The sequence below is a fragment of the Salminus brasiliensis genome, chromosome 3 (genome assembly GCF_030463535.1).
Source record: "Salminus brasiliensis chromosome 3, fSalBra1.hap2, whole genome shotgun sequence".
NCBI classification, from domain to species: domain Eukaryota; kingdom Metazoa; phylum Chordata; class Actinopteri; order Characiformes; family Bryconidae; genus Salminus; species Salminus brasiliensis.
Window position 1 is genome coordinate 39,321,224 of NC_132880.1, and position 25,335 is coordinate 39,346,558.

Sequence of the window (25,335 nt, forward strand, 5' to 3'; positions counted from 1 at the left end):
TTGATATATAACAATTTCTTCAGGTGTGCGCTTCTGTAAGCTGAAATTAACATGAACCTTCAGATAAAAGTGCTTCACTGTTTCCTCAGAAAATATCCTTAGCTAGTTTGTATAGACTACAATCCTAAAGATACCTCTAGCTAGATGCTGAGAATGCATGAATGCTCAGAAAGTCAGTATGGGGACCTAGACACACAGTACTCAACATGCACTCCATTTTGCCTAAGCACTCTTGGAAGAGGCGGGTCTTCAGTCGACATTGGAGACAGCGAGCGACCGCAAGGCTGTTCGGACACCCAGGGAAAGTTTGTTCCACCACTTTGGGTTCAGAACAGAAAAAAGTCTGGGTGCTTGTTTTCCGTGTATCTTAAAGGATTGTGGGTCAAGCTGAGCCATATGTTGTTAAAAGTATAAAATCCAATATTTCTAAGTTCAGCCATGTTGCTCCTCTGCTGCATTCTCTTCACTGGCTTCCTGTAGCTGCCTGCATCAGATTCATAACCTTGACGCTGGCCTACAAAGCCAAGAACGGACCAGGCCCTCCGTACGTGATGGCAGTGGTCAAAAGCCGATCTGCACCAAGAGCCCTTCCAGCTTCAAGTACACTGTTGATAGTAGGAGATCCTTGAGGACCTTTGGAGGAATCTCTTATGGTGCTTTGAGGAACTTTCGAGGAACGCTTTTTCTTCTAAAACTCTTTTATTGAAGGTTCCTCCACAGTTTCAGACAGACAGTTAGCATATAAATAATATTAGAGGTGCGCAGTGAAGACTGTCGCCCCAAGGCTTTTTGGGCGTGCAGAGTAACAGGCCGTTTTTTCAATAAATCTGCATAATTATTCCTTTGAACAGTAATTGTAGCAGCTTGTGTGTCATTAACTGCCAACTCCTATTACAAATCCATCCCTCTTCATTTATTGTTAGTGGATCTAGCAAACTGGTCAGGACCCCGAGGGCACATCAGTACATGTATTTTGGTGGACCTGAGTCACAACACTGAAACTAACTGGATAATGCCTTTTATGTGCACAGGTTTTATGGTGGGAGACCATCTGTTCAGTGTGTGTTTTGCAGGAGGAGCAGAGGAATTACATCTCCACTGTCTGGAGGCCCTGCCGCTCCCTCATTTGGCAGGGAAATCAGCACTAATGTCACTGACTTTTATTAACCAGGAACCAGGAACACAAGCTGCCTCTGTAGTGTGCACCTCATCCAGCATTTTATTTAGTAAAAAAGTTATTTCCAAACAAACCCACCAGCATGACCCCGCTTCCGCAAATGTGTTTGTTGTAAACACTTCCTGGAGCGGTGAGTGAAGAAGCACTGTGATGAGAGTGGCGAGATGTGCACTGTGAGACCTGATAGACTTAAATGGTAAATAACATCCTGAATTGAGTACGACCAGGGAACATACTGACATACTGTATGTAGTTGAGTCAAATAAGTGCACTAATTCCTTCATTGTGTATTTTGGACAATTCCAATTAAGCAATTATGATGAATGACACTAATCTACTTTTATAAAAATTAAACAACTAGGCAAAATCATTAAATCTTCATATTAAATAGCAGCAATTTAACTGGCATTAACTCAATACTTCATAACTAATAACATCCTTTAACATAACACACCGTTCACCCTAATGAGGATGATTTGGTCTCTGCCTTCAGATGACAGTTAGCAATTTAAAGGTGCTGTAAAATGCATTTTTTCAGAATATTAAATCGTTCTCTGACGTCTGCATATACAGTGTTTGACTTTGACTGTGGTTGGTGGTGTAAAATGCTCACAAATGGTTTTACAAATGTATGTTTTAATGCTGATCTAATCCTCACAGACTGAGTGACCGGCAAGATGGAGACTAGTGAGGGAGGCCACCAAGACATCTATCACTCTGATATTATGGATATTTTTTGGGTGGGCTCATGAATAATCTTATGGTGCTGCCTGGTTTATGGCACTGCAGCAGCTCATGCGCAAGATGCATTAGCATTGCATGGCATAGCTTTGTTTTAGCGCTGTAACAAGAACAGTGTACTTGTATTGTTGAGCTGGATAGTGCGGTGTGAGGTTACCTGGCTGATGACATGGTGAAACCGGTCGGCTAGGGTTAGCTTTTCTTGCTTCCCACTTTTGACTCCCCCTTCCCGAGATCAGGCCTTAGATTAAGCCGTGCTCACCAGGCCTGGATTGCGTAGCAGCCGTATTCCAATATATATCAGAGTCTGGCAATGATGTGCTGCTCTCCAGTGTTACTGATGAACAATTGTGGCAAGGATTGTCTCAGAAAACTGACTACAAGTAACACAAACACTGTATTTGTACAAAGTGGCTGTTGCATGTCATCACTTTACCAGCTTTAACTAGGGTAAGCAAGGCTTTCTCTAGTTGACAGGGTGTATATGCATTTTGGGGGGAGTCAAGACTGTACTGTACAGTGCCTATAAAATGTATTTACCCCTATGGATGTTTTTCCTTAAATTGCTTTTATAAATGGAATCATGGTCAATATAATATGGTGTTACAATAATTTACAAAAACAGATTTCTATATGGTTGTAGTCTCACAATTAGTGAAATGGAGATCACCTCACTGCAGGAAATGTGGCTCAAATGACTGTAGTATGAAGACACCTGTCTGGAAGGTCCAGTCCCTGGAAATTCAGTATTTCTGGCTACAGATACCATGAAGGCAAAAGAACACTCTACACAACTCTGAGAAAAGGTTATTGAAGATCATTGAAGAGCTTAGGTCAGGGTATGGAAACCACAAAAATGTGAGTGACATCCCTCATTGAGAAATGGAAGAAACATGAGCGACCGGGCAAGATGGAGACTAGTGAGGAAGGCTACCAGGACAGCTATCACTTTAAAATTATGGATATTTTCTGATAAATTCAGTAAATAAATTCAGATTCAAGGGAGAATGAATGAATGAATACTTTCTCTAGGGACTGTAACAGTTTTGGGGTTTTGGAATTGTTTTTTTTCGTTTTGGTTACGTTGAGTTTCCAGGGTACATTGAAGAGTAGTTCCCTCAACATAGAGTTTAATTAACTAAAGCAATTACTGCCTATTTCAAGCCTGAGGTAAACAATATTCTATTTCAGTCTTGAGGACACGCTGATGGTAAGTGGAGGGGAAGACATGCCCAATATGATAGTGTTCAGAACCAGTGGGGAAGTTTTACTCAATAAACATCAGGTAAACACAGGTCATTGTGTTTCATTAATACAGCTGACTCATTCAGTCAGACTACTGAGAAAAATGTTAAAGGTAAAATTAAAAAAATCACCCTCACACTTAAATATTGTATTCACATTGTTTTGAGATGGCACCAGGAAGGAACCAGCTAGAGATATGAAAAGTAAAAATTGTAAGGGAAAAAGAAAATATGTATGTATATCTATATGTATATTACAGCGTTCAATTTTGGCGGTCATATGTTGTTATAATAAATAAATAAACAAATAAATATAACAACATATAACCCACAAAATACATATATAGTCACATCCATCGTGTGATTGAACCTGTAATGTTTTGAAATGTAATTAATTAATGACAATTTAATTCTTCCTGCAGACCTTTAAAGCTGCACATGCAACGTTTTTACTGATCTAGTGACATTACAGTGATTTTGTTCCATAAACTTTAAACAAAGATATATATATGAGTATATTGATCTCTCTCTCTCTCTCTCTCTCTATATATATATATAGATCAATAACCCACTCTGCATTTTACACAGTTCCTTCACTTTAACTTTGCTGCCATCTGCTGGCGGTGAAGAGCAACAACTTTTTTTTCAGAGCAAAAATTTTATTTTAAAATTTTATTTATTTGGATGTATTTTATTAAATACATCCATACAGTTCCTAATAATAATAAACAATAAAGTCCCCCCTGCCCTTAAATCTACACCTATGGGAGAATGACTCATTTCTTCTCTTCTTGTTTTCTACAGTACCATCACGCACTGTAACACTGTAAGTGCACACTCTACATATATACACATTCACCTGGCTCCTAGCTTTGTGTTTTCTTGTCTTGTCTTTTATAAGATTCCTGCAAAAAGCCAGTAATTCCCACACCAGGCTTTGGCTAGCCTTTCGGGTCTACTTAAACTACGCACCCCAGAATGCACCACTGACACTGCCCGGTCACGTGAGCAACAAGCAACATGGCAGCTGTCTCACAGAGGAGTAACTGAGTCGCTGTTTAGTATCATTGGTATCGCAGCATCAGCGTGGCGCAGGATTTAGGCCGGGGTCGTGCTGTAAGATGCAGAAGATCAAGTCTCTGATGTCCCGCCAGGTGAGCAGTAAGGGTTTATGGGCCTGTCTGCGTCAGCGAGGCTGTTAGTTAAAGATGAGAGCAGCCCGGAAGTGCAGTTAGCAAGGTGGTAAACAGACGAGGCTAACGGCAGTTAAACCCGGGCTGAGGAAAGCCGGTCATGCTTATAGACATGGACATAGGTGGTTTTAGCGATGCAAATACATCGCTATAATGTTAGCAAGCCAGGAGCAGCAGTGTCAGTTAGCAAAGCAGCGAGGAGAGCTGACTGATGGTCATCCTCGTCCAGACACTCCTGCTGCCCTGACCTGGCAGCTGGGTAGTGGTACAGCCAGCGCTGCACAGTGGGGCCAAATGCTCACATCTCTCCCATAGCAGAGCTGTAGAGAACGATTGGCGTTGGTTAGGAGCTTTGCTCCGGAGCTTTAGAGGCTCACAGTCACTCAGCTACCCGGCAAGAGTTCAGCCTTTATAGCTTATGAAAGTCATACATGTACACTGGCTATTCTGTTAGTTTCAGCCTTCATCTAATAACTAATAAACAATAAATATGATTTATTAATGACCTGGAGTACTCTAAAGCCTCTGTTACTGCTCAATGTTCTGTTACTGATATTGTGATTGTTATTTTGGGAAAAAGAAAATAATATATAAAAAATTTAGGTCTATATTTTGCCTCTTATGCTCCTCAATGTGTTGCATAGGGTTTCATTTTATTTACATTTATATTAATATTCTGCTCGATTCTCCTAAAAAGTTTTAATTTACATTCTGTAAAAAGAAAATACTACAGAACTGACTGTATCTGTGCCCTCTTTTTTTAGATTATATATATATATATATATATATATATATATAATGATTTATTTTTCATTATTTTGATTTGATTTTGTGTTCGTCAAGAGAAATGTAATGCACTCCTGACATTTGGTACTCGTTAAATAAAGGACTTAAAGTTTTGATTAATTTAGGTTTTGTGTTTTTTTTTTGTTTGTTTTTTTTCCTCCCCTAACAGGGCTTGAAAAGCCCTCAAGAGAGCATGGCAGACATGAGCCCTGTGGAGAACTTCAGGATCCCCAGCAAGGTGAGATTACCTGTACTGTACTCACTGAAACATGGCCAGCCTATTTCATTTCGTTGGACAAAACATCATGATGGTGAAGTGACAGTATAACCAAGTGACATTGGTTATGGAATGTCTGGGTTGGTTAGGTGGCTTTGGGCCTTCCCAAACAGTGCTCATGACTTTATGGGTACCTTAGTGAAGTGTAAACTGAGTCTGTAGACTTTTGAGCTGTTTGAGAATTGTAGTTGTCCCCCACCCTGTTAAATTGTATGATTAGGGTAGGGCCTTATGTTATATGTGTTGACATTTGCTGTACTTTGTGCAAGAAAGTATCATGTGGTGACCCTGAATCATTCAGTGATGAGTTGGAAACAGATGGTCAGCTTATTTCATTTCTTTGGAGGTAGAAACCGTCATGATGGTGAAGTGACAGTACAAGACTGAAAGAGTTACACTGACCATAAGCCTGAAGAATGCTTGGCTTGGAATTTATGGCATCAAGGTTGTTTAAATGGGCACAAGCTGAGCTAATGGTTATGGAATGTCCGGATTGGTTTTAGGTTGCTTTGGATTCGTCCCAGTTTCAACCAAGATTGCTCAAGACTTTAGAGTTACCCCTTATAAGAGCTGTACCATGAGCTGTGCTTGAAGCATTTTGAGCTGTTTCAGAATTCCAGTTGGACTGCAGGGAATGGTGCTGTTAAGATATGGCTGCAAATGAATTTTATGGGCACTTTAGCCTAGTGTCAGTGTTAAGTGTAATATTCCAGATCAGTTGTCTAATTGGGGAAACACCCTATTCTGTTTTATGTTTAGTCATGTTGTTTGTGCAACCTTGAGTTTTGGAGGTTTTGAGACAGGCCTGTTTCAGTGTTTTTCAGTCCTGATCTAGTGTCTGGCTTGTTGTCTTATTAAGCAATGTAACAGTTCATATTATTAGCTTATAACAGTTAGCATAGTGAGGTTGAGATGTTCCTAACCCTTATTTGGCTGTTCACACAAAAATTGTATCTCCATTTTTCCTGTTTTATCTTTTCAATTTAGCTTTTTTTTGCATGTGTCCAGATTTCATGATGAATGTACCAACAGAAATGATACATAGCTCCAAAATGACTTGGAATAAATTCGTTTTACATTGTAAATATAAATAGAGAATTAAAAATAAAATATTGTTTTTCATTAAAAGTTAAGAAAGCTTTCTCTTTCTCCTGTAAAGTTGCTTGATTGCTTGGTTTCTGGTTTCTTTTGATGTTTTACTGTTTTTTATGTCATTGTGTTCTTAACATTTAAGGGATGGAAATTTGTATTTGAGCAGAGTCATTGTAGCCCATTAAATTCACTGATCCTGTTGTGTACGTAACCAGTGTAGTATTCAACAGTACATGATATTTACCCTTTCTGATGACGGGCTGATGGCTGAATGTGATGGTCCTTCTGGTTTATGTTATTGTGTTTTTGCACACACTTAAAATGAATGTACTTCAAGTGATTTCATAGGGAAAAATAAACACTTTTGGTCCATAAAGAGCCTGATTTGTAATAGAGGTGTGTGAAGAACCTCTAAATTGGTATGACACCTTTTTATCAAGTGAAGGTTCATCAAACCTATAAATGTTTCTGTACACTCTACCACTATGGCGCTGTGCTATCAGCGGCTGGAGTCAGAGAGAGCCCAATTGGCTATGCTCTCTTAGGGTGGGAAGATGGCGCTTTCTACCCTCATCACTCTTAAACAGTGTTGGCCGGCACAGGCGTCTGTTGGCTGGTGCAGCTGAGCTGGGGACCTTGTGCTTTCCTCAGAGCATATCAGCCCGGTACTGCCACGTCGGCAGCAGTTTGAAAAGAGGTAGTGACTGGCTTCACATGTGTCTCAGGAGACTTGTGTTAAGTCCTTACCCTCCTAGTGTTGGGAGCATTGCTAGTGCTAGTGGGAGGTATGTGGGGGGGTTATTTGGCAGTACCTAAACAGGGAAAAAATTGACGAAACAAACATTTTTAAGAGTGCACATTGCCTAGGCATCTGGTGAGCTGGTATTTCTTCATACAGTGTGACCGTGCATAGTTCCAGTGGCACTTGACTGTAGCAATTTTACCATTATCATCACCTTAATGCAGCATGACTGTTCCTCCTGAAAAGAGGAACGCACTGTAAATGGAATGAACTCAGCAGTTGTGCTGCTCTGGTCTGCTGAACATTGCAGCCCATTTTAAGTAGCTCTAGACTGAGTAAACAACTTAAGGCGTAGCTTATCTGAAGCAGTTGATAAAGAAAGGCAGTAATTCAGCCACACTTATATATGCTGTCCCTAATGGCAGTTCCTGTGTTTCCTCAGATCTCAAAACTTGTTGATAATGTCCCAGTTGTTAATAATGTCCAGTATACAGTTTTTGTGCTCTCATGTTTATTGAGCTCTAATAAACATGAGAAGCATATGATGAGACCAGTCCAGTCCTGCTGCCTAGTGGAAGTGCTTTTTCATCATGCCAGCCTTTAGTCAAACAGGATGGTATGATGTTTTTAAGTCTTTTTCGGGACCATATGGCCTGAACCCCCTGCAGCTTTACTTCAGCGCTTTCAGAACTCTGCTGGAGAGACTGAAGAAGTGATTGTCAGAATGAGTAATTTACACAGTGTGTCAGAGTGTTTGGGCTTCACCTTGGTAAATGCATGTAAGTGCTCACACTCTGCGTAGTTTTAGGCTCCCTGCTGTAGGTGATGGCTTGAGTAGTTTGTGCAGCAGGCCCAGAGTGGTCCAGCGGAAAAAGGCGCTGTCACTTTGACCAGAAGACTCCTAGTTCGAATCCTGGTCATGCTGCTAGCCATTGGCCTCCTGGGACCCAGAGAGAGCACATTTGGCCTTGTTATCTCCCGGGTGGGTAGAGGTCACTTTCTACCCGCATCACTCCAGACCGTTTATAAAAAAGAGGCAGTGGCTGTTTGCATTGCATTGCATAGGGGGAGAATATGTATGGGTGGTGATCCAAATCGGGGAGGAATTGATATTGAAATGAATTGAATGAAGCCTGCACAGTAATTGTATGTGGTAGTCATGTGCTTTTTGTCCCTATGATTACTTTTTGTTTCGTATAATTGAGGGAAAGATTCACTGAAATGAAGTTGCCTTTGATGTCTGAGATCTGAGTCAGTACGTTTCCACTAGAGCTGCAAGGCTAATGTAATGAGGGATGCATGATGAAATTGAAAGCATGGCTATCAGTTAAAATGACTGATATTTACAAATAATTTTTCATAATGTATGTTGACACAGAGAGACACAGCACAATGAGGGGGTAAGATCAGCGTTGGGTATCCCTTGTCCCTAAGGTAAATTATATGTAAATCAAAGGTATCTACGATTGGTCAGTAAAACCTTATTAAAACTTAACACTAATGACTAAACAGAAAACATATCAATATCAATATTCAACAGTGTCCAATTAACATGTTAAGCTCTGACAACCATGAGGGGGTCCGCTTTGCCAGTTCCTACAGCTTATAGATTAACTTATCTAATGTCCCCTTAAATATAACAACAACCAGTCCTCGTGCATCAAAGTGGCTTAAAGTCTCTAAAAAGGTGAAAGGGAAGAAATGAGTATACTCTGTATCCTGTAGTTACAGCAATCACCAACAGAAAACACCCAGACTTTCTCCTGTAACTTTCTGAGTCCTGCAACAGCATAAACTACCTCCAAAGCCTTTTGCTCTAGTAATTGTGGCAGAGCTGAAGAGTGTATATTAAAGATCAGATTTGCTGATGGATAATAATTATTAAGTAATAATCTAATACATAATCAAAATGTATAAAAAGATGAATAATTAGTGTGAGGGTGTGGTTGTCTCCAACCGCTCCCATCAGTTAATTCGTCTGATTAGTTATGATTTTGGACAGTTGATTAATCTGATTACTACAGAAGAAAAAAAGAATGCTTAGTTTTTGCATAATTGATTTATTCATCCTTTAGATTTTTGATGAAATGATTAATCAGTTTATTGAGTAAAAGGGAAAAGAAATTCAGTGACAAAATGCATATTACACACATTGTTGAGCTCAGATGGGACCTAATAAGACATCCTGAACACAGTCAATATACTTTGATGGTAAAGATAAAGATAAATACATAAAGATATTGTCATTCATAATGGAATCATAAATTGGAATCTGCAGGATGAGATTTGAGGAATTTGTGGCTGGTTAATCTGAGCCGTGTGTTGTGCTGATTGAGAGAGCTCGTTTGACAGCTAATGGACAGAACGTCAGAACACTGGAGGTACTGTAGCAAGCTGAGACCTGCTTTAGTCTCACGACACAAGCAGAACTAAAAATCAATTGATCAAGCTGGAAACTGTGTACATTTATTTATTTATTTATTTTTGATGAAGATGGGCGATATAGCTTTCAATATCACGATTAATTAAAATATTTTACCTTGATTGCGATAAATGAACGATTAGTTTGCGATAAGCTGCTCAAGGTGCTCATCCATGTTACTTTGATGTTAGAGACTGGACAGGACAGAGTCATGTGACTACACACGCAATGGTATGTTTAAAGAGACAGTACATGAGCACACACAGTGATGAAAGTATTGACAATAAAAATAATAGTTTAATTAATCAATATAATCTTGCTTTTGGTTTTGTTTCAGTTTAATTGTAATTGAAGCTTATTTTGTTGTCAGTGGTTCTGGGCCACTCACTTGAAAAGCCGAATGGGAGAGGACGGAGTTCTGTGGTCTTTTTTTGCTTATGTAGTGGGCTACAGTTGGAACGCAGCAGGAGTTTAAGCTGCTCCAGCCACTTCTTCACCGCTTTAGCAGTGGGAGTTAAGCTGGACCAGTGCCAATTAGCTGTGAGTACTATTATGATCATTTGCATGTTTGAGCAGTGCTGAATCTAATGAGGCGCTGTGGGTTAACCTCCTGACATTACAGACCTCCGTTCCTCTCTCCTTTAACTTAATGTTGTTTCCATTACCAATCTGAGTGCTAGTATTGTAGAACAAATACACCGTATGCCCAAATGTTTTCAGACACCACTTCTAAAAGTGAATGCATTCTGCTGCTTTAAGATGTACCCGTTGCTAACACAGATGTGTAAATACGCTCACACACAGCTTGTCTAGTCCCTATAGAGAAATACTGGCAATAAAATGGGACTCTCTGGAGGGAACCTATTGGCACTGTGCCTAATGCCAGACATGGTCTAGAGCGCTGTTAAGCCCCCCAGCATTGAGCTGTGGAGCAGTGGAGCTGGAATGATGGATGGTGCTCCATTCAAATGTTTTGGGATGATCTGTGGAGTGGGGAATAAGGTGGGGTGGTGACCATCCAACATCCTGACCTCAGTAACGTTCTTGTTGCTGACTGCAATCAAATCCTCACTGCAATGCAATAGAATCTGGTAGAAGGCTTACTTGGACAGTAGAGACAGTTATTCCAACAAAAGCAGGATAAATGTTTATACATATATATATATATATATGCCCTTGATTTTGGTAGAAACAATGGATGGGCAGTTGTCCAGATACTTTTGTCCATTTGTAGTTTTAAGCAGAACATGCTTTTGATCATCTGTCTTATTATTAATCTCACTCAAATACTCGAAGCCTGGCTGTGCGCATCTTTTATTTCACTCGAAATTTCAGCTCTGTGACGAGAGTGGGCAGAGTCTACGGTCAGCTGTGTCCACTGCCTCGCTTGTCACAGTCTTCAGCCTCCCTCAAGCTGAAAGGTTGAAGCAAGGTGACCAGGAATGAGTGCCGGGGGCTGCATGTCTGTGTGCCAGCCAGCCAGCCAGCCAGCCAGCCAGCTAGCCAGCCAGCTCGTCTGTCTGACAGTGGGCCGCTTGGGGCCACAGCAGTTTGATCTGCTGCGTTCGACATCCTGGCAAATTCAAGCAGATGTGTTTGAGTAGGACCTTGAGCTGATTAATTAGCGCAGCACCTGCTGAGAGCGGTGTTCTGCGAGTTGCTGTTCTGCTGAAGAGAGCAATTGAGATGCCTCTTGAAAGATTCTTACTTTGTGGTCTACTGGGACGTAGGAAATGTCATGTGTTGTTTGAGACACAGATGTGTTGTGATCATGTAGAAGGTCATCATTGCTCTGGGAGCAGGCATCTTTTTATTTCTCATGCTCATTCTTGCTCTACTGGGTATGCATATTTAAATTCATATCATTTTTAATGCTAGACAAAAATAAATCATCATATCTGGCCTTCATAAATTCTATTTCTGCTGTTCTGCTGAATCCACTTCAGCACTTTATCCTAACAGTGTGTTATGTTCATACTAATATAATAATCATGATCTATAAGGATTATATAACTTATTTAACCTGTATAACTTAATCATTATTTAAAGAGGTAATGGCTGTTGATAATGATGTTGATAATTGCTACTTAAGCATGGATAAATATTTGTATTTCAATTATTAACCCTTTCTTTTAAGTTTTACCTTTAAATTTGGTCCATGTAATTTTGACTGTTGGAGTATTTTTAAGTATGTGGGTCATTTCAGAATCTTCCAGATACATTTTTTTATATTTTCTCAAAAAACATTTATTGAATCAGTTTTGAATAATATTAATTACACCAATTTTACATTAATGCTTAAAGTATCATTTATGCACAATTTATACAAAGTTTATTACAAAATTAACTAAATGACTCCCAGCCCACATTATTGACTGTCTTCGCCTCCTGGTGTATACGTTCAACTTAAATTTTAATTGATAACTAATTATCAGTTTTTTTTTAACAGTTATTATGTCCGTTGCATAGAATATCTATTTTCTTTAGAATGTCATTTCAATAATTTAAAAATATAGGTTATGTCTGTCCAGTGTTCTGGTGATATTAAAATTGCATAAAAACAGTTCTAATAAACATGTGATTCGCATCCAGTTCATTTTCTCTAGCGGGAAACATGTGTAAGGCAGTGAGAAAGATCAAACTTCTCTCATTATTTTTACAGTTTATTAGTCACTGGTCAAATCTTTAATTGTGATATTGGGGGAATCTCCCATTCATTATTTAAATAAACAATGTGTTAAAACCTCATTTGAGGTTAGTTTGCGTTTAGCCCATGCAGTTAAGGCACAAAATGATGGAAAAGGGAACTCCGTTACCTTCAGCTTAAAATGTGCCTGCAATTCTAGAACAGGCCACATGTTTACCACTGAATAATGATTATCATAAGTACTGAGGATGATGGGTGCTATAACTGCTTAATTATTAGGTGAAGACAGACAGTTATTAAGTTAATATTCCTGATCAGATCTGAATACCTTAATACTCAATATTCTCTGGATCGCTCTCAATCAGCTGTGTTTCTGTAAACAGTGCAGACATGATATTCAGGTATGATGTGCTGCTTGTTTTTAGTGAACGGTTAATGATGTGGCATTCTGGACTCAAGTATTGAGTATGGTGGGTATTTTTTTTATGATCAGTATATGTTGTGTAATATTGTAATATCACAATATACCATTCTCCCAATAGGTAATCTAGCCTGGTTTGTTTAATGTAGGTTTCTGTTGCCAAGCCACCATGGCCACTAAGAAGCATTAGAAGAATAGACTTTGGTTGAACTCCAGAGCCAATAGAAGCTGGTAAGATTTTCAGTTCACAGGTTCCTGATGTTGGATACCGCAGCCTCCTGTAATATAAATGGAAGAGCAGTTTACTTTAGCTCTCAGTACACTTGATTGATTATGCGAATAGCAGGTGGCTGCGTTAAATAGATCCACCCTCAATATCAGTGGGTCTCCACGCTCTCAGCAATATTCAGAATACACATTGGGGTATTGATGATGAGCGTGTGGTGATGACCAGTGGAAGCCTCAGCATTTGGAAGTACTTTGCCCATATGCAATAGAGGGGGGAATCATCAATTGAGAAGGATTTACAGATGCAGTGGAATTCCATTTTTCAACCACTTGGGGGCGCACTAGCCAGGTGTGCAACTGCAAAAGTGTCCCGTTTTGGCATAAAAAGGCTTTTGTTGGACAGATCAATTGCTTTACCTAAGTGCTGCAAGGTGTATGTCTGTAAACATATTTTGTACATGAATAAATAATTCTTGCTTTTGGTACTGAAATAGTCATATTTGTAAATACAATGTATGTACATTTATATGGACAAAAGTATTGGGACACCTGTTTTTTTTCTGAAACCAAGGGTAGTATAATAATAAAACAAAACAAACAAAAGAAACTTTATCCTGTTTTTGTTGGAGTAACTGTCTCAGCTGTCCAGGGAAGGCTTTCTACTAGTTTTTGGAGCATTGCTGTGAGGATTTGGTTGCATTCAGCGACAAAAGCATTAGTGAGGTCAGGAAGTTGGATTATCAACACCCCACCTCATCCTTAACTCATCCCAAAAGTATCATCATTCCAGAAAACACAGTTCCACTGCTCCACAGCTCCACAGCTTTATACACCTCTAGCCCATGCCGGACATTAGGCACGTTTATCAGCTCCAGAGAGCCCTATTCTACTGACAGTACTTTTCTTCAGGGACTCTGGGACTCTGGGAAGCTGTGGTTGTGCATGCCTTTGCACATCTTTGTCAGCAATTGGTGCCACTTAAAGTAGCTGAATGCATTCATTAGAAGGTGTGTCTACAAACATTTGGACATGTAATGTACAATTTTTTTTTTCCATATGTGCCAACAAATTTCGGCCAGTGCCAAAGATGTATCTGCATATACCGCTGCTCCATATCCAGAATACGCCAAGAGTTTTTACACCCCACTTATTAAGAATATATTTGGAGGAACATTTAGAACCGTTTCAGAATGACAGCCGAGAACCCGGACTGAGCAGTGGCGCGTGTAGAGTCCCAGAACACTTCATGTTTGGAGTTTGTCACTTTCTTCAACTGTTTACTGAGCAATGGATTAGTCGAATCCGGTAAGCTCGAGCGGGGAACAGCAGTACTCAGCTTTGCATGTCCACTTGGGAAATCGTATGCATGTCATTAGCGTACGTGTTTTCTTATTTTCAGAGTGGGCCAGTAGATGGCGCTACATTCACATGTTTTAAGGCTTTCATTTCTTAAACCATAGCAGAGACAGTGGGACCGTTAGAGGGAAGGTAACTATTTGGAAGCAGTTTCGACTATGAATAAAGATTAGTGGAGTGTAATTATTTCAGCGCTGCCCAGCTCGAATGCTCTCTGAAGAGCTGTGATTCTAAATCCTGAAGAGATTCAAGGTGGCACTGCGCTCGTTATGACAAATGCAGAACTCATCCCGGCAGCTTGAGCTGCCAAAAACAAACCCACGATCAATCCGAAACGCTCTGAAGGTCAGTCCTGCCTCTGCGCTAGGGCTGAAGAGCTGTGTGAATGGCTGAGCTGACTACATGAGCACACCGGCTGCGGCCTGAGTGGGAAGGACACAATTGTTTTGGTGGTTACTTCATTTATTTATTTATTTAATTTCTGTATTTTTCATTCTACACCTGTACTTCTCAACATGCGCGCTCAATGTTCTTTCACATTAAACAGAGTTTTGTTCTGCTTTTGATGGACTGTGTTTAATAGCACTTCAGTTTAACAGCCGAATCTCCAGTTGATTCATAGAGCTGACGGCACACTGAGCCGCATGCTTTCATACGCCAATAGGTGTTTATTCCTCTCCCCGTGTGCAGGGAATAGAGAGCCGAGGAGTGTTAATTTGGAAAGGCAGTGTTGTTCGGCTACAAGGGACCATTTTAATTAGCTCCCTCGTCTGTTTGACTTTATTTGCATGACTGTCCGTTTGGAAAGAAGATGAAGTGTTGCACCTCTGAACCTCTCCTGATGGAGAATCACTCGGTACCGTTAAAGGAGTAGTTTGGCAAAAAATCTAATTAACACGATTTACCCCTCACCCCACATGCAGTTGATCAGCCCAGCCGGATTTGGTATACAGCGTTTGCCTTTTTAGTGTAGAACGGGTTATGCTAGGCTAATGATGCTAACAGACACTGGACTTGGACTGTCTCCAATCAGATTTTCTTTAAATATACACGCCTAAAACATCCATCGACTTGCTGAAAACACATCCAGTAGATGAAGTGGTGCTACACCTCTGAGCCAGTCATAATTAAGGGTCACACGTTTCTCACAGGATCACACAGTATCGTTAAAAATATAGTTTGTCATACATTTTATTAAGGTGATTTTTAACTTGCTACCTGCAGTTTGCTTCTTAGTTTAGAGCGGGAAATGCTGGGCAAGCGATAATAAGAGACACTGGACTTGGACTGTCATGGCAAACGTTTCATCTGCATAGAACTTGATCTTGATGCTCCTACAGAAAGATGAGGATGGTTTAGGGTGTGTGTTCAGCACAAAATGAGATTGGTGACAGTCCAAGTCCAGTGTCTCTTTGTATCGCTTACCCAGCATTTCCCGCTCTAAACTAAGAAGCAAACTGCAGGTAGCAAGTTAAAAATCACCTTAATAAAATATATATATATATATACACATTTTTACCATCTGTGGTAGTAAACACACACACACACTAGTGAACTAGAGGCAGTGAGCACACACACCCAGAGCGGTGGCCAACCAACTCCAGCGCCCGGGAGCAGAGAGGGTGAAGGGCCTTGCTCCAGGCCCCTGCAGTGGCCGAGTCACCCTTGCACCACTATATAGAGACCTAGAGACCTGATTGGTGACGGTCTGAATTCAGTGCTTGTTCGCAGCTTGTTAGCCCAGCATCTCCCATTCAAAGAAGCCCACATCAGAAATCAATCAGGTTTTGGTTGATGGGCTGCTTTTGCGGTCAGTAATCAATTATAGTTATCTGACTTTTCTCCAAACTACTCCTTTAAGGCTGTGTTGTGGTAGCGTACCATGCTTACCCTTCTCTGCTTTCATACTTTGATTAGGACATCAAATGAGGCTCAAAGGGACAGGTTGAAGGTAAAAACATGAGACGGAAACCAGCTGTCTGGAAATGTGCACATTTTCAACGCTTTTCCCCTCCCCCCCTTTTCTGCAACCAGTGAGTGGTGACTCATTCCTACCCACCTGCTCTATACCACCGCCCCCCCATTCCCCATTCAACATCTCCCACGTTCTTCTCCCATTCAGTTCGCCCACTTCTCACCCACGCACTTTCCGAGGACTCTGGCACTTACACATGCTCAGCAGAGGGTCTCTGTTTTCACTGAGTGAAACATATTGCATAACATATTGGTTAGGTTCGAGTAGCTGAGTCCATGAGAACGACCTTGTTGTCTTCTCCTGTAGTGCAGATGTGAGTCCATCTGATTTGTTTATGGAGGAGTATGATTTGGGCACTGAGGAACCTGGCTTGGGTTTGTCATCCGCACAGTGAAGTGTTTTTACTGAGTGCGCGCAACACTATTGTTGGACGGTTTTTTTTTTGTGTAAATCTTCTGCCAGATGTTCGACTGCCAGGTTGTCAGGTGGCTTTTGAGAATAGACGCTGGAGCTCTGGACCAGGAACAGTGTGCTTATATGCAGCATATGAATGCTTGTTTGGGATATATATATATATTGTATATATTATTTATGTAATTATATACAACCTAGCAGCGTCCTACCAGCATAGCACTTACCTAGGGCACCATAGCAACCACTGTACCACATTTAAAATTATAATGCAAATGATATTTTTCCCTAAATGGTCAATACAAATGACAGTCAGGCTGCTGTCACAGCCTTGTTGGGACATGGTGGCCATCCGCCACTCCATCCGTCTGGACCATCCAGGGTTGCACGGCACTCATCAGTAAACAAGACTGTTTGAAAATGAGTCTTCATGCACGTCTGGCTGGATAGTAGGTTTATGTACAACTGCAAACCTCTGGAGGTTTCTACACCTTGAGGTTTGCGAGACTCCAGAGGCACCAGCAGCTTCAGACACCTGTTTGCTGCTTTGTAATGGCATTTCAGCAGCTGCTCTCTTGATCCGATGAATATGTCTGACAGAAACCTTCCTCATTATGCCTTCATCTGCACAAACCCGTTTGTGCTCTGAATCAGCCATAGATCTCTTCACAGTACGATGATCACGCTTAAGGTTTCGTGAAATTTCTAATGTTTTCATACCTTGTCCGAGGCAGTGTACTATTCGATTCTTTTCGGCAGCAGAGAGATCCTTTTTCTTTCCCATATTGCTTGAAATGTTGAGAATTTCCCCACTGCGGGACTAATAACGGACTATCTTATCTTAAACCTGTGGCCTGCTTAATAATGGGAAACGTAGCTTTCCTTTTAATTGGCAAACTAATTATCACAGGTGTCTGAGATTGCTTTCTGTGATCCAAAGAATGATCTCTGACGCACAAAACCATCCATGAGTTTGATTGAAAAAGCATAAAATTGAATCTTTGACACTTAAATTTGCATAATAATTTAGAATGTGGTGTAGGATTGGCATAGCAACTAATCAGGTTACCATAACAGCTGCTTAGCAAATGCATAGCAGCCACTTAGCAGCCTCTTAGCAACTACCTACCAACCACTGAGGTTACCATATTAACTGCTTTGCAAATTCATAGTAACTGCAAAGCAACCACCAGGGATAGCATAGTAACCACCTGGAACAGCGTTTGTGTTTAATTATCTTTAGATTATCAGCAGACAGTATTGCAGAGTGCTTTTCTTTGCATGTTGAAATAGTCCTTAGCATTTTCTGATAGAGCGAGTATGGGGGTGTGAGAACCATCTACTGTTCCATCGTGTTGTGAAACCCCAACCTGTTCCTCAATGCCTTCCGAAGCCAGACCACCCTGGTGAGAAACAGTCGGTTACTGAAAGTAAACGGAAATTATGTGCATGTTGTGTATTTTATGTGGGAAATGTAAAATCTGATCTCATTTGGCCCCACGTAAGAGACATATTGGTAACAAAAAAAGTGAACAGAATCCGTCCAGATACATTTACATTTACGGCATTTAGCAGACGCTCTTATCCAGAGCGACTTACAAGGTAACTCGTATTACAGAGGTGGGCCAATGTAGTGTTAGGAGTCTTGTCCAGGGACTCTTATTGGTGTAGCGCAGCACACGGTCACCCAGACTGGGAATCGAACCCTGGTCTCTCACATGGTGTAATAGCTCACTGGCTGCTAGTGGTTTTATCTGTTGTGCCACACCAACCACAGATACTTTCCAGATATGAAAAGCATGCTAAAGCCAGGTGCAGACAGGCGGAGTTGCATATGCAACAGAACTGATTTTTCCCCAGCCACTTGGGGGAGCACTTGTCAGGTTTGGAACAGCAAAAGTGTAATTAAACAGTGCTTACCAAGTATGTCTGTGCGAATGTTGTAGATTCTAAGAAATAAAAAAAGATCTCCGGCAAGCTGTTTGTTTTTACACATGCAAAAATACTCATGCGAGTGAGGCTTAACAGTTACCCAGCGTTCACACTAACAGGTGAGGAGTTGCTTACCTTACCCCAAGTTTGTCTCTTGTGGGTGTATTTTAGGCCACTCGCCTTGATCTGTGTGGAAGTGAACACGCTCCAGCTTCTGACAAGAAAATGTAATAGCCAAGACCAGTTTTTAAATGTGTATTAAAGAACTAAATTCTAAAGGAATTGTGAACACGTTACGCATTCAGACGTTCAGCATGGTGGAGACCTTTGTCCTTACAGGTCTGTGGAGAAGTGGAAAGATGAACTGATGGAGGAGGAGAACTAATGAGATCTGACAAACTGGGAAAACTGCATAGAAAACAAAATTCAGTGGTTCAGTGGTTTGTTGTATTAATGAATGATCAGCTCCAAACTGCTGTCATTCAGTGATGAAGGTAAATTATGATGATTTGACGTGAAAAGTACAGAGGCAGAACCTTGGTGTGAATTTCGCATAATGTTTAAGGTTCAGGAGCAGATTCACAGTGCAGACCACAACCCCTCTAGCTCACGTTTTTATTTATTTATTTATTTATTCATTGGCAGTTAGTAGATGGTTATTAGTCACACAGAGCTGCGTGTGTCCTGTTCCTGCTTTTACTGCTGTCTCTGGACGTTCACAGCATAACATTGCACAGTCGTATACCAGCAGCAGTATTACTGTTCGGCATTAAATCGGCCTCTGAAGGTATTTATTACTCTGCAGCTCATTTTCAGGAAAGTTCAAGACAGGTTCAATATCCTCGCAGGCAGGTGTGCAGAGAAGGGGTTGAATTTGGCGGAGTCCCCAGAAAACAGTCAGCCTGATGTTTCAGACAAGGCTCCTTTTTCCATTAATCAACATTTTTCAGTGCATTTTTCAAAAACGTGCTCTGAAATCAGCTACTGTTGAAGAATCCCTCTCCCCTCTCCTACAAACAGAGGAATTCAGCTCCTGCTTATGTCAAGAGACAACCCCTAATATTGAGCTTATTGTAAAGAAACTCTCTTTGCTTTGGCTTTCTTTCTTTCTGTCTTTGCTGAGTGAAGTTTTCCCTTCATCCAATATCATCTCCTGCTGCTCCAGCTGCTCAGTGACATGCTTCCCCTTTTATATTGTCCCAGTATGAAAGGGGAATAACTTCCAGTACCTTATCTAATGCCAGTCGTATCCTCTGCTGGACTCGACCTACTGGGAAATCTGCAGATTTAGTAAACAGCGGTCTGAACCTGTAAACACTGATGGAGTCCAGCCAGCTGCAGCTGTGTTGGCGCAGTGAACGTGACATAAGGACAGCTAAGAGTCTGGCGAAAATGACCGTCCTGTCTATGCTACCTGGGTTTCGGTCTTTTTACGCCTAGGCGTTTGTATATGGGTCAGGCATTATAGGAACTTCTAGGAACAGATTTTGTGGAAATGACCATGATGTACTGATTAGGAGTGGAACTGTCTTATAGTAGGGTCAGGGTTCGGTGCACACGGTTGCACAGAGAATACACAGTATGGGAACATGTGATTATGGTAAATATGGTCATTTCACAAGCGCCACCCAGAAACCTTAAGCAGTAAGCTGTTTGAGCCACATAGTATTGTGGGAACTGTAGTGGTTTAGGAGTAATGCTATGGTAACTGTAGTCTGTTTTTGGTACAATGGGGGGCGGGAGTGATGGAGTGATGCTGTTCGCCTGTGGCTGTGTGGGCAAACAAGCCAGGTGAACGACATAAAAGGACAGGCTCAGCCATTCACGAGCTGCGAAAAGAACACAGGTGTAGACACCTTTTACAGCCCCACTAGGCCCAGTATGTTCTATCGATGTTTTGTTTGGATGTGGTTGAAGGCGACTAATAAGGGTATGTGCGTCACTAGAGCCCTGTGTGTGTGTCGTCTCTGGGCCCCGCTGCCTATCAGTGGTCACGCCCCCTTTCTCCAGGGGCCGTGTTGCAATATATTTATACCGAAGTTGTTCTGAACCATGGGGTCCAGACACAGTGAAAACCAGACCCATGGCTTTTGTGTACCGTTACACCTCCAGTACTTATTGTTAGCAGTGGGTTGTGCTGACTGTATGCTGTCGTTATTGTGATAAATTGTCATAAAGCTTCTCCCAGGGCAGTTGTGCTGTGTTGTGTTCAGTCTTGTTACATAGACCTCCATTAAAAGTTCTGTAAATTCGCTGTTTTGGAAATACCATGTTTTTACCTGACAGCTAAGATATAGATGCATATTAAAATTAAGAATTTATAGAGAGGAGGTGAATAGCAAATAGTCATGTCATAGGAGCTGATGGTTGGTAACTCTTTCTATGATTTAAATTTTTTACATTTCTTTTTCTCATTTCGGATTACATCACTAATACACTCATTATAAGTCACTAATACAAACCAGCAAACAGACCATGTCAAAATCAGTCACTAATACAAATGGAGCAGAAACATTGTCTTTTCTTGTTTTCGGTAATCCGAATCTGTGACTGAAAAACTGTGGTCTGATTGGAGATGTGGTCTGATTGTAATCTGTTCCACTGCTACACAGTCGTGATATTGCAATGCAGAACCACCACACTGGGCAGATGTGAGCGTAAAGAGTAGAGAATAGGCATCGCACTAATATCTGATGCTGTTTCATTGTGTGAAGAACAAGCAGCACCAGCAGCAACAAGTCCCGCCTGTTGTGTTTCGCACTCAACGTTTGGTTCAGAGTTGCATAGGAACTAGGGATTCGCCGATCCGATACTAGGATCGGATATCGATCCCGATACTGCCAGAATTAGCTGGAACGGGTATCGGATAATTAGTCTGATCCGGAGCACAGACAGTACTGTGCCATGGTCCAGCACAGTTATTTATTTTAATGACAAATAAACAGAAATTGGGTTCCTGTATATCAGAGTTTATTTGTTATAGTTTGTTTTTTTAAAGCTGGTGAAGTAATGTTTAAGTCAATCCTGATGCCTTGTATATCTCACCATGTGGGAGAGACTTATAAAAAGTTAATTTACCAATGGTATCGGATCAGTATCAGCCGATACGCAGAGTTCATGTATCTGTATCAGAACAGAAAAAGATGGATCAGTGCATCCCTAATATGAACCCAGTATCATGAATCGTGAGCATTGTTACATACATAGTGTATGTACTTGAAAGTACTTGAGACCTGCAAGTCCTCCTATCTGTACATCCCTCCTAAATCATTGCGTTGCGTCCTGTGTACCGTGAACATGTCACCTGTGTTCCAGTATTACATATTTAACATATTGCCCATCACTGCATATCCTGAAGTGTGAGGTGTGTGAGATGTGTTAGAGCTCTGTGAGCCTGCTGTTGATCACGCCTCAGCTCTGTGACACTTTTGGCTCAGTCTGGCTCGTGCTCGTGCTCTTGCCACCTTCTTCTGGCGGTGCGTTTTTAGCACGATTGCATCACGTCATGTGAAATCATGCGCTTGCTCTGCCTCTCAGTATCTCTCCTCAGAGGCTACAAGACAGGCCTCAGCCTCCTGCCTGTGTTTCACTGATATTGATGTTCCAGTGTTAATCCTCATTACGGTCCATGAGAAATTTCCCCTCAGGGTGGATGGCTTAAATGCTTAAATGGTGGTCTTAAACGGAATATGACCCAAATGTTTAAAGAGAAGGTGAAGGCCGCGTTCTCTCCCACGGTAACGTCCTAGAAACAGGAGCAGACACTGGATGTGCTTGGACTTGTCAGGGCTCATTTACAAGGGATGCACTCACTCTCTTTTCCCTTGCATCTGTCTGTCCATCTCTCTCGCTCGCTCATATTCTCACATACTCTGTCACTCTGTCACTCTCCATCCCTCCCTCTTCTTCTTTTTCTCTGTCACACACTGTGTTTCTCTGTTTCTCTCTCTCTCTTTTTGTCCATCACTCACTCTCGCTCTTATTTTTGATCACACTGTGCCTCTCTTTTATATTCTCTCTGTTTTCACATCTATCTCTCTCTCACACATCATCTCATGCCGTTTCTTACACACACTTTCTCTCTCTCTCTCTGTTCTCATATTCTGTCACACACATTGTCTCTGTGAGTGTGTAATTACAGTGATTCTGCTACAACCTTTCTTTTATCATATGCCATATTGACAAAAGTATTGAGACACCTGCTCCTTCATTGTTCGTTCCAAAATCAAGAGCACTGAAAAGTAAATCTGGCTTTGCTTGGAGTTGGAGCCTTTACTGTCCAGGGAAGGCTTTCTACTAGACTTTTAGAGCATTTCTGGTTTTATTCAGTGATGAGTGAGGTCAGGTTGTTGGATGATCACCAGCCCACCTCACCCCAAACTCCTCAACTCCGAGAAGTATTGAATGAAGCACCACCCATCATTCCAGAGAACACAGTTCCACTGCTCCACAGCTCAATGCTGGGGGCTTTATATCCCTCCAGCCCATGCCATTATGCATTTGGCGAGTGGGTTCATGGTTATTTCTTTTGTCCTATTCTATTGGCAGTGCACAGTGTACAGGCTCTAGGCAAGCTGTTGTGTGCATTTGTAGATCTGTGTCTGCAATGGGTACAACTTGAAAGTAGCTGAATGCATTCATTAGATGGGTTGTCCACAAACATTCGGACATATGGTGTATATTGTTAAACTCATTTGCTGCTGATGGCTTAACGAAGAAGATATAAAAGTCATGAAAGTGTGTGTGTCTCTCTCTCCCTTTTTCTCTCCCTATTTCTCTCTCTCTCTCAGGAGGAGCTGAGGGAGCTGAGGGAGCAGCCTATCGATCCTCAGGCGGAGCAGGAGATCATTGACAGCATAGAAGAGATTTACTTCTCCAACGACTCCTTCGACATGGTGCAGTATGAGCTTGAGGTGAGTTGGTGTTTGAGATGTTTGACTCACACACTTTCCCTCTCACACACACACACACACACACACACACACACACACACACACACCGTCCAGCCCAAATCCCCTACACACACACCAGCCAGGCCATATCCAGGACCTTCTCTACTCAGCAGCAGTCTGAGATCAGTGCATCTCCTTCATTTACCCTCATTACTGGTGGAGCGTTAGCACTGCACGCCTCTCCGTGCTTCACTGTACGGGACTCCACCCGTGTGTGTGTGTGTGTGTGTTCGTGTGCATGCAGATTGTGGGGGAACCCTAATTGATGGATTATTCCTGTACTGCGGGGGTGAAATCTCATTAGATTTGGTGGTGCATCGCAACAGCCACCAGAAACGAGAGTTGTAGGCAGGAAAAGTAATTACTCTTATTCAGTGCCCACCCCATCCCGCCCCCCCCCTCATTTTATTGTTTCTTTTTATCATTGAGGTGAAGGGGGCGTGCTGTTTGCTTATTATTATTTACAAAATGCTCCAGAATCATTGCAAAGCACTGAGCATTGAATGGTGCCTCAGTCACCCTTTGGAGAACTAAATGGTCGGGTTGAATTTGGAAATTTACTAGGCTTGCCATTTCATTTTCTCCCTCATAGAACATGTGAATCCCCTCTTTCAGCTTTTCCTTTCCATTCTAAATTTAGTATAATCCAGGTTCCATGTCTCCTTGTGTGTGTGCTTGCAGAAACTCCCTCCAGATCTGAACCTGCAGGAACTGGAAGAGTACAGAGATAAGCTGAAACGACAGCAAGGAGCCGTAAGTGTGGATTTCTGCAGATATCTCCAGTCCATGATAATTCCATCACGGTGGAAAATGTTCAGAGACCTTCTACTTGAGTTCAGGCACACATACATTTCACATACTATTGTAATCTACTTTTGGACTTCAAAAATAAAAGTAAATGTGTTCATGAAAGGTTTCTTTGTTTCAAGAAGCTTTAATACTGTGTTGCCACCGCTCAGGAGTTTGCCTGTGGGTTCAGTTGACTCTGACTAGCATTTATTACTTTACAAAAGTGCTGCGCACTGTTAATGCATTTCTTATCATGCGGAACCTCTGCCTCTCCATTGAATACAGAGAGATCTTCCCTGTTATTTCGCTCTATAGAGGCAGTCTGGCAGCCTGGCCTCTGTCTCTTCAGAAGAATTGCTCAATCTGATGTGTTTTGCCACCGTGTGCTCAGGGGCGTTAAAACAGATGTGCAGTTGAACTGGTTTGCTCTTCAGTCACACTTTTTTTTTTTTTTTTTTTTTTTTTTTTTAGCAAGATGAGATTTTGGTAAAATCCAATTGTAGAATCTATTGTCGAAGTTGTAAATAAAGTGGCATGCAAATGTTGGTCATATGTTTACTATTGTGAATAGCACAAGATATAGCGATCTCCATAAAGCTCAAAATTATTTGCCAACAAAGTTTTATTTTGTACAAATTCAGAGAGAGTCCAAGGTCCCAGACCTTTAGCCTTTAGGAGCAGGAGAAGCCTGCAAAGTGTTTTCATGGGGCCGTTTCCTCAGTTCCTGATGTAATTAAGAAATGGCAGTTAAGAGGAATGGTGGTGTACGAGTTGAGGTATGGAAAACCAAGAAGACTTTCTGAGAGAACTGCTTGCAGAATTGCTAGAAAGTAGGGCTGGGCGATATGGTAAAAATACTACATCATGATATTTAAAGGTCTTAAGACATTTTTCACGATACATGATATTTATCATGTAATCATGAAAACAGACTAAATACATCAGTAGCA

At 41.3% G+C, this 25,335-nt stretch overlaps 1 protein-coding gene across 2 annotated transcripts in view; it reads left to right on the top strand.

The window, feature by feature from the left end:
- Positions 1-4,172: 4,172 nt before the first annotated feature.
- The window catches only part of vps50 (VPS50 EARP/GARPII complex subunit), a 169,693-nt gene continuing 148,530 nt past the window's right edge, over positions 4,173-25,335 (top strand). For both annotated transcript variants that reach the window (XM_072676101.1, XM_072676102.1), the window contains exons 1-4: positions 4,173-4,316; positions 5,311-5,379; positions 23,435-23,557; positions 24,278-24,349. In XM_072676101.1, the coding sequence (XP_072532202.1) occupies positions 4,284-4,316; positions 5,311-5,379; positions 23,435-23,557; positions 24,278-24,349 (297 nt within the window). In that variant the 5' untranslated portion in view covers positions 4,173-4,283. The remainder of the gene's footprint in view (positions 4,317-5,310; positions 5,380-23,434; positions 23,558-24,277; positions 24,350-25,335) is intronic.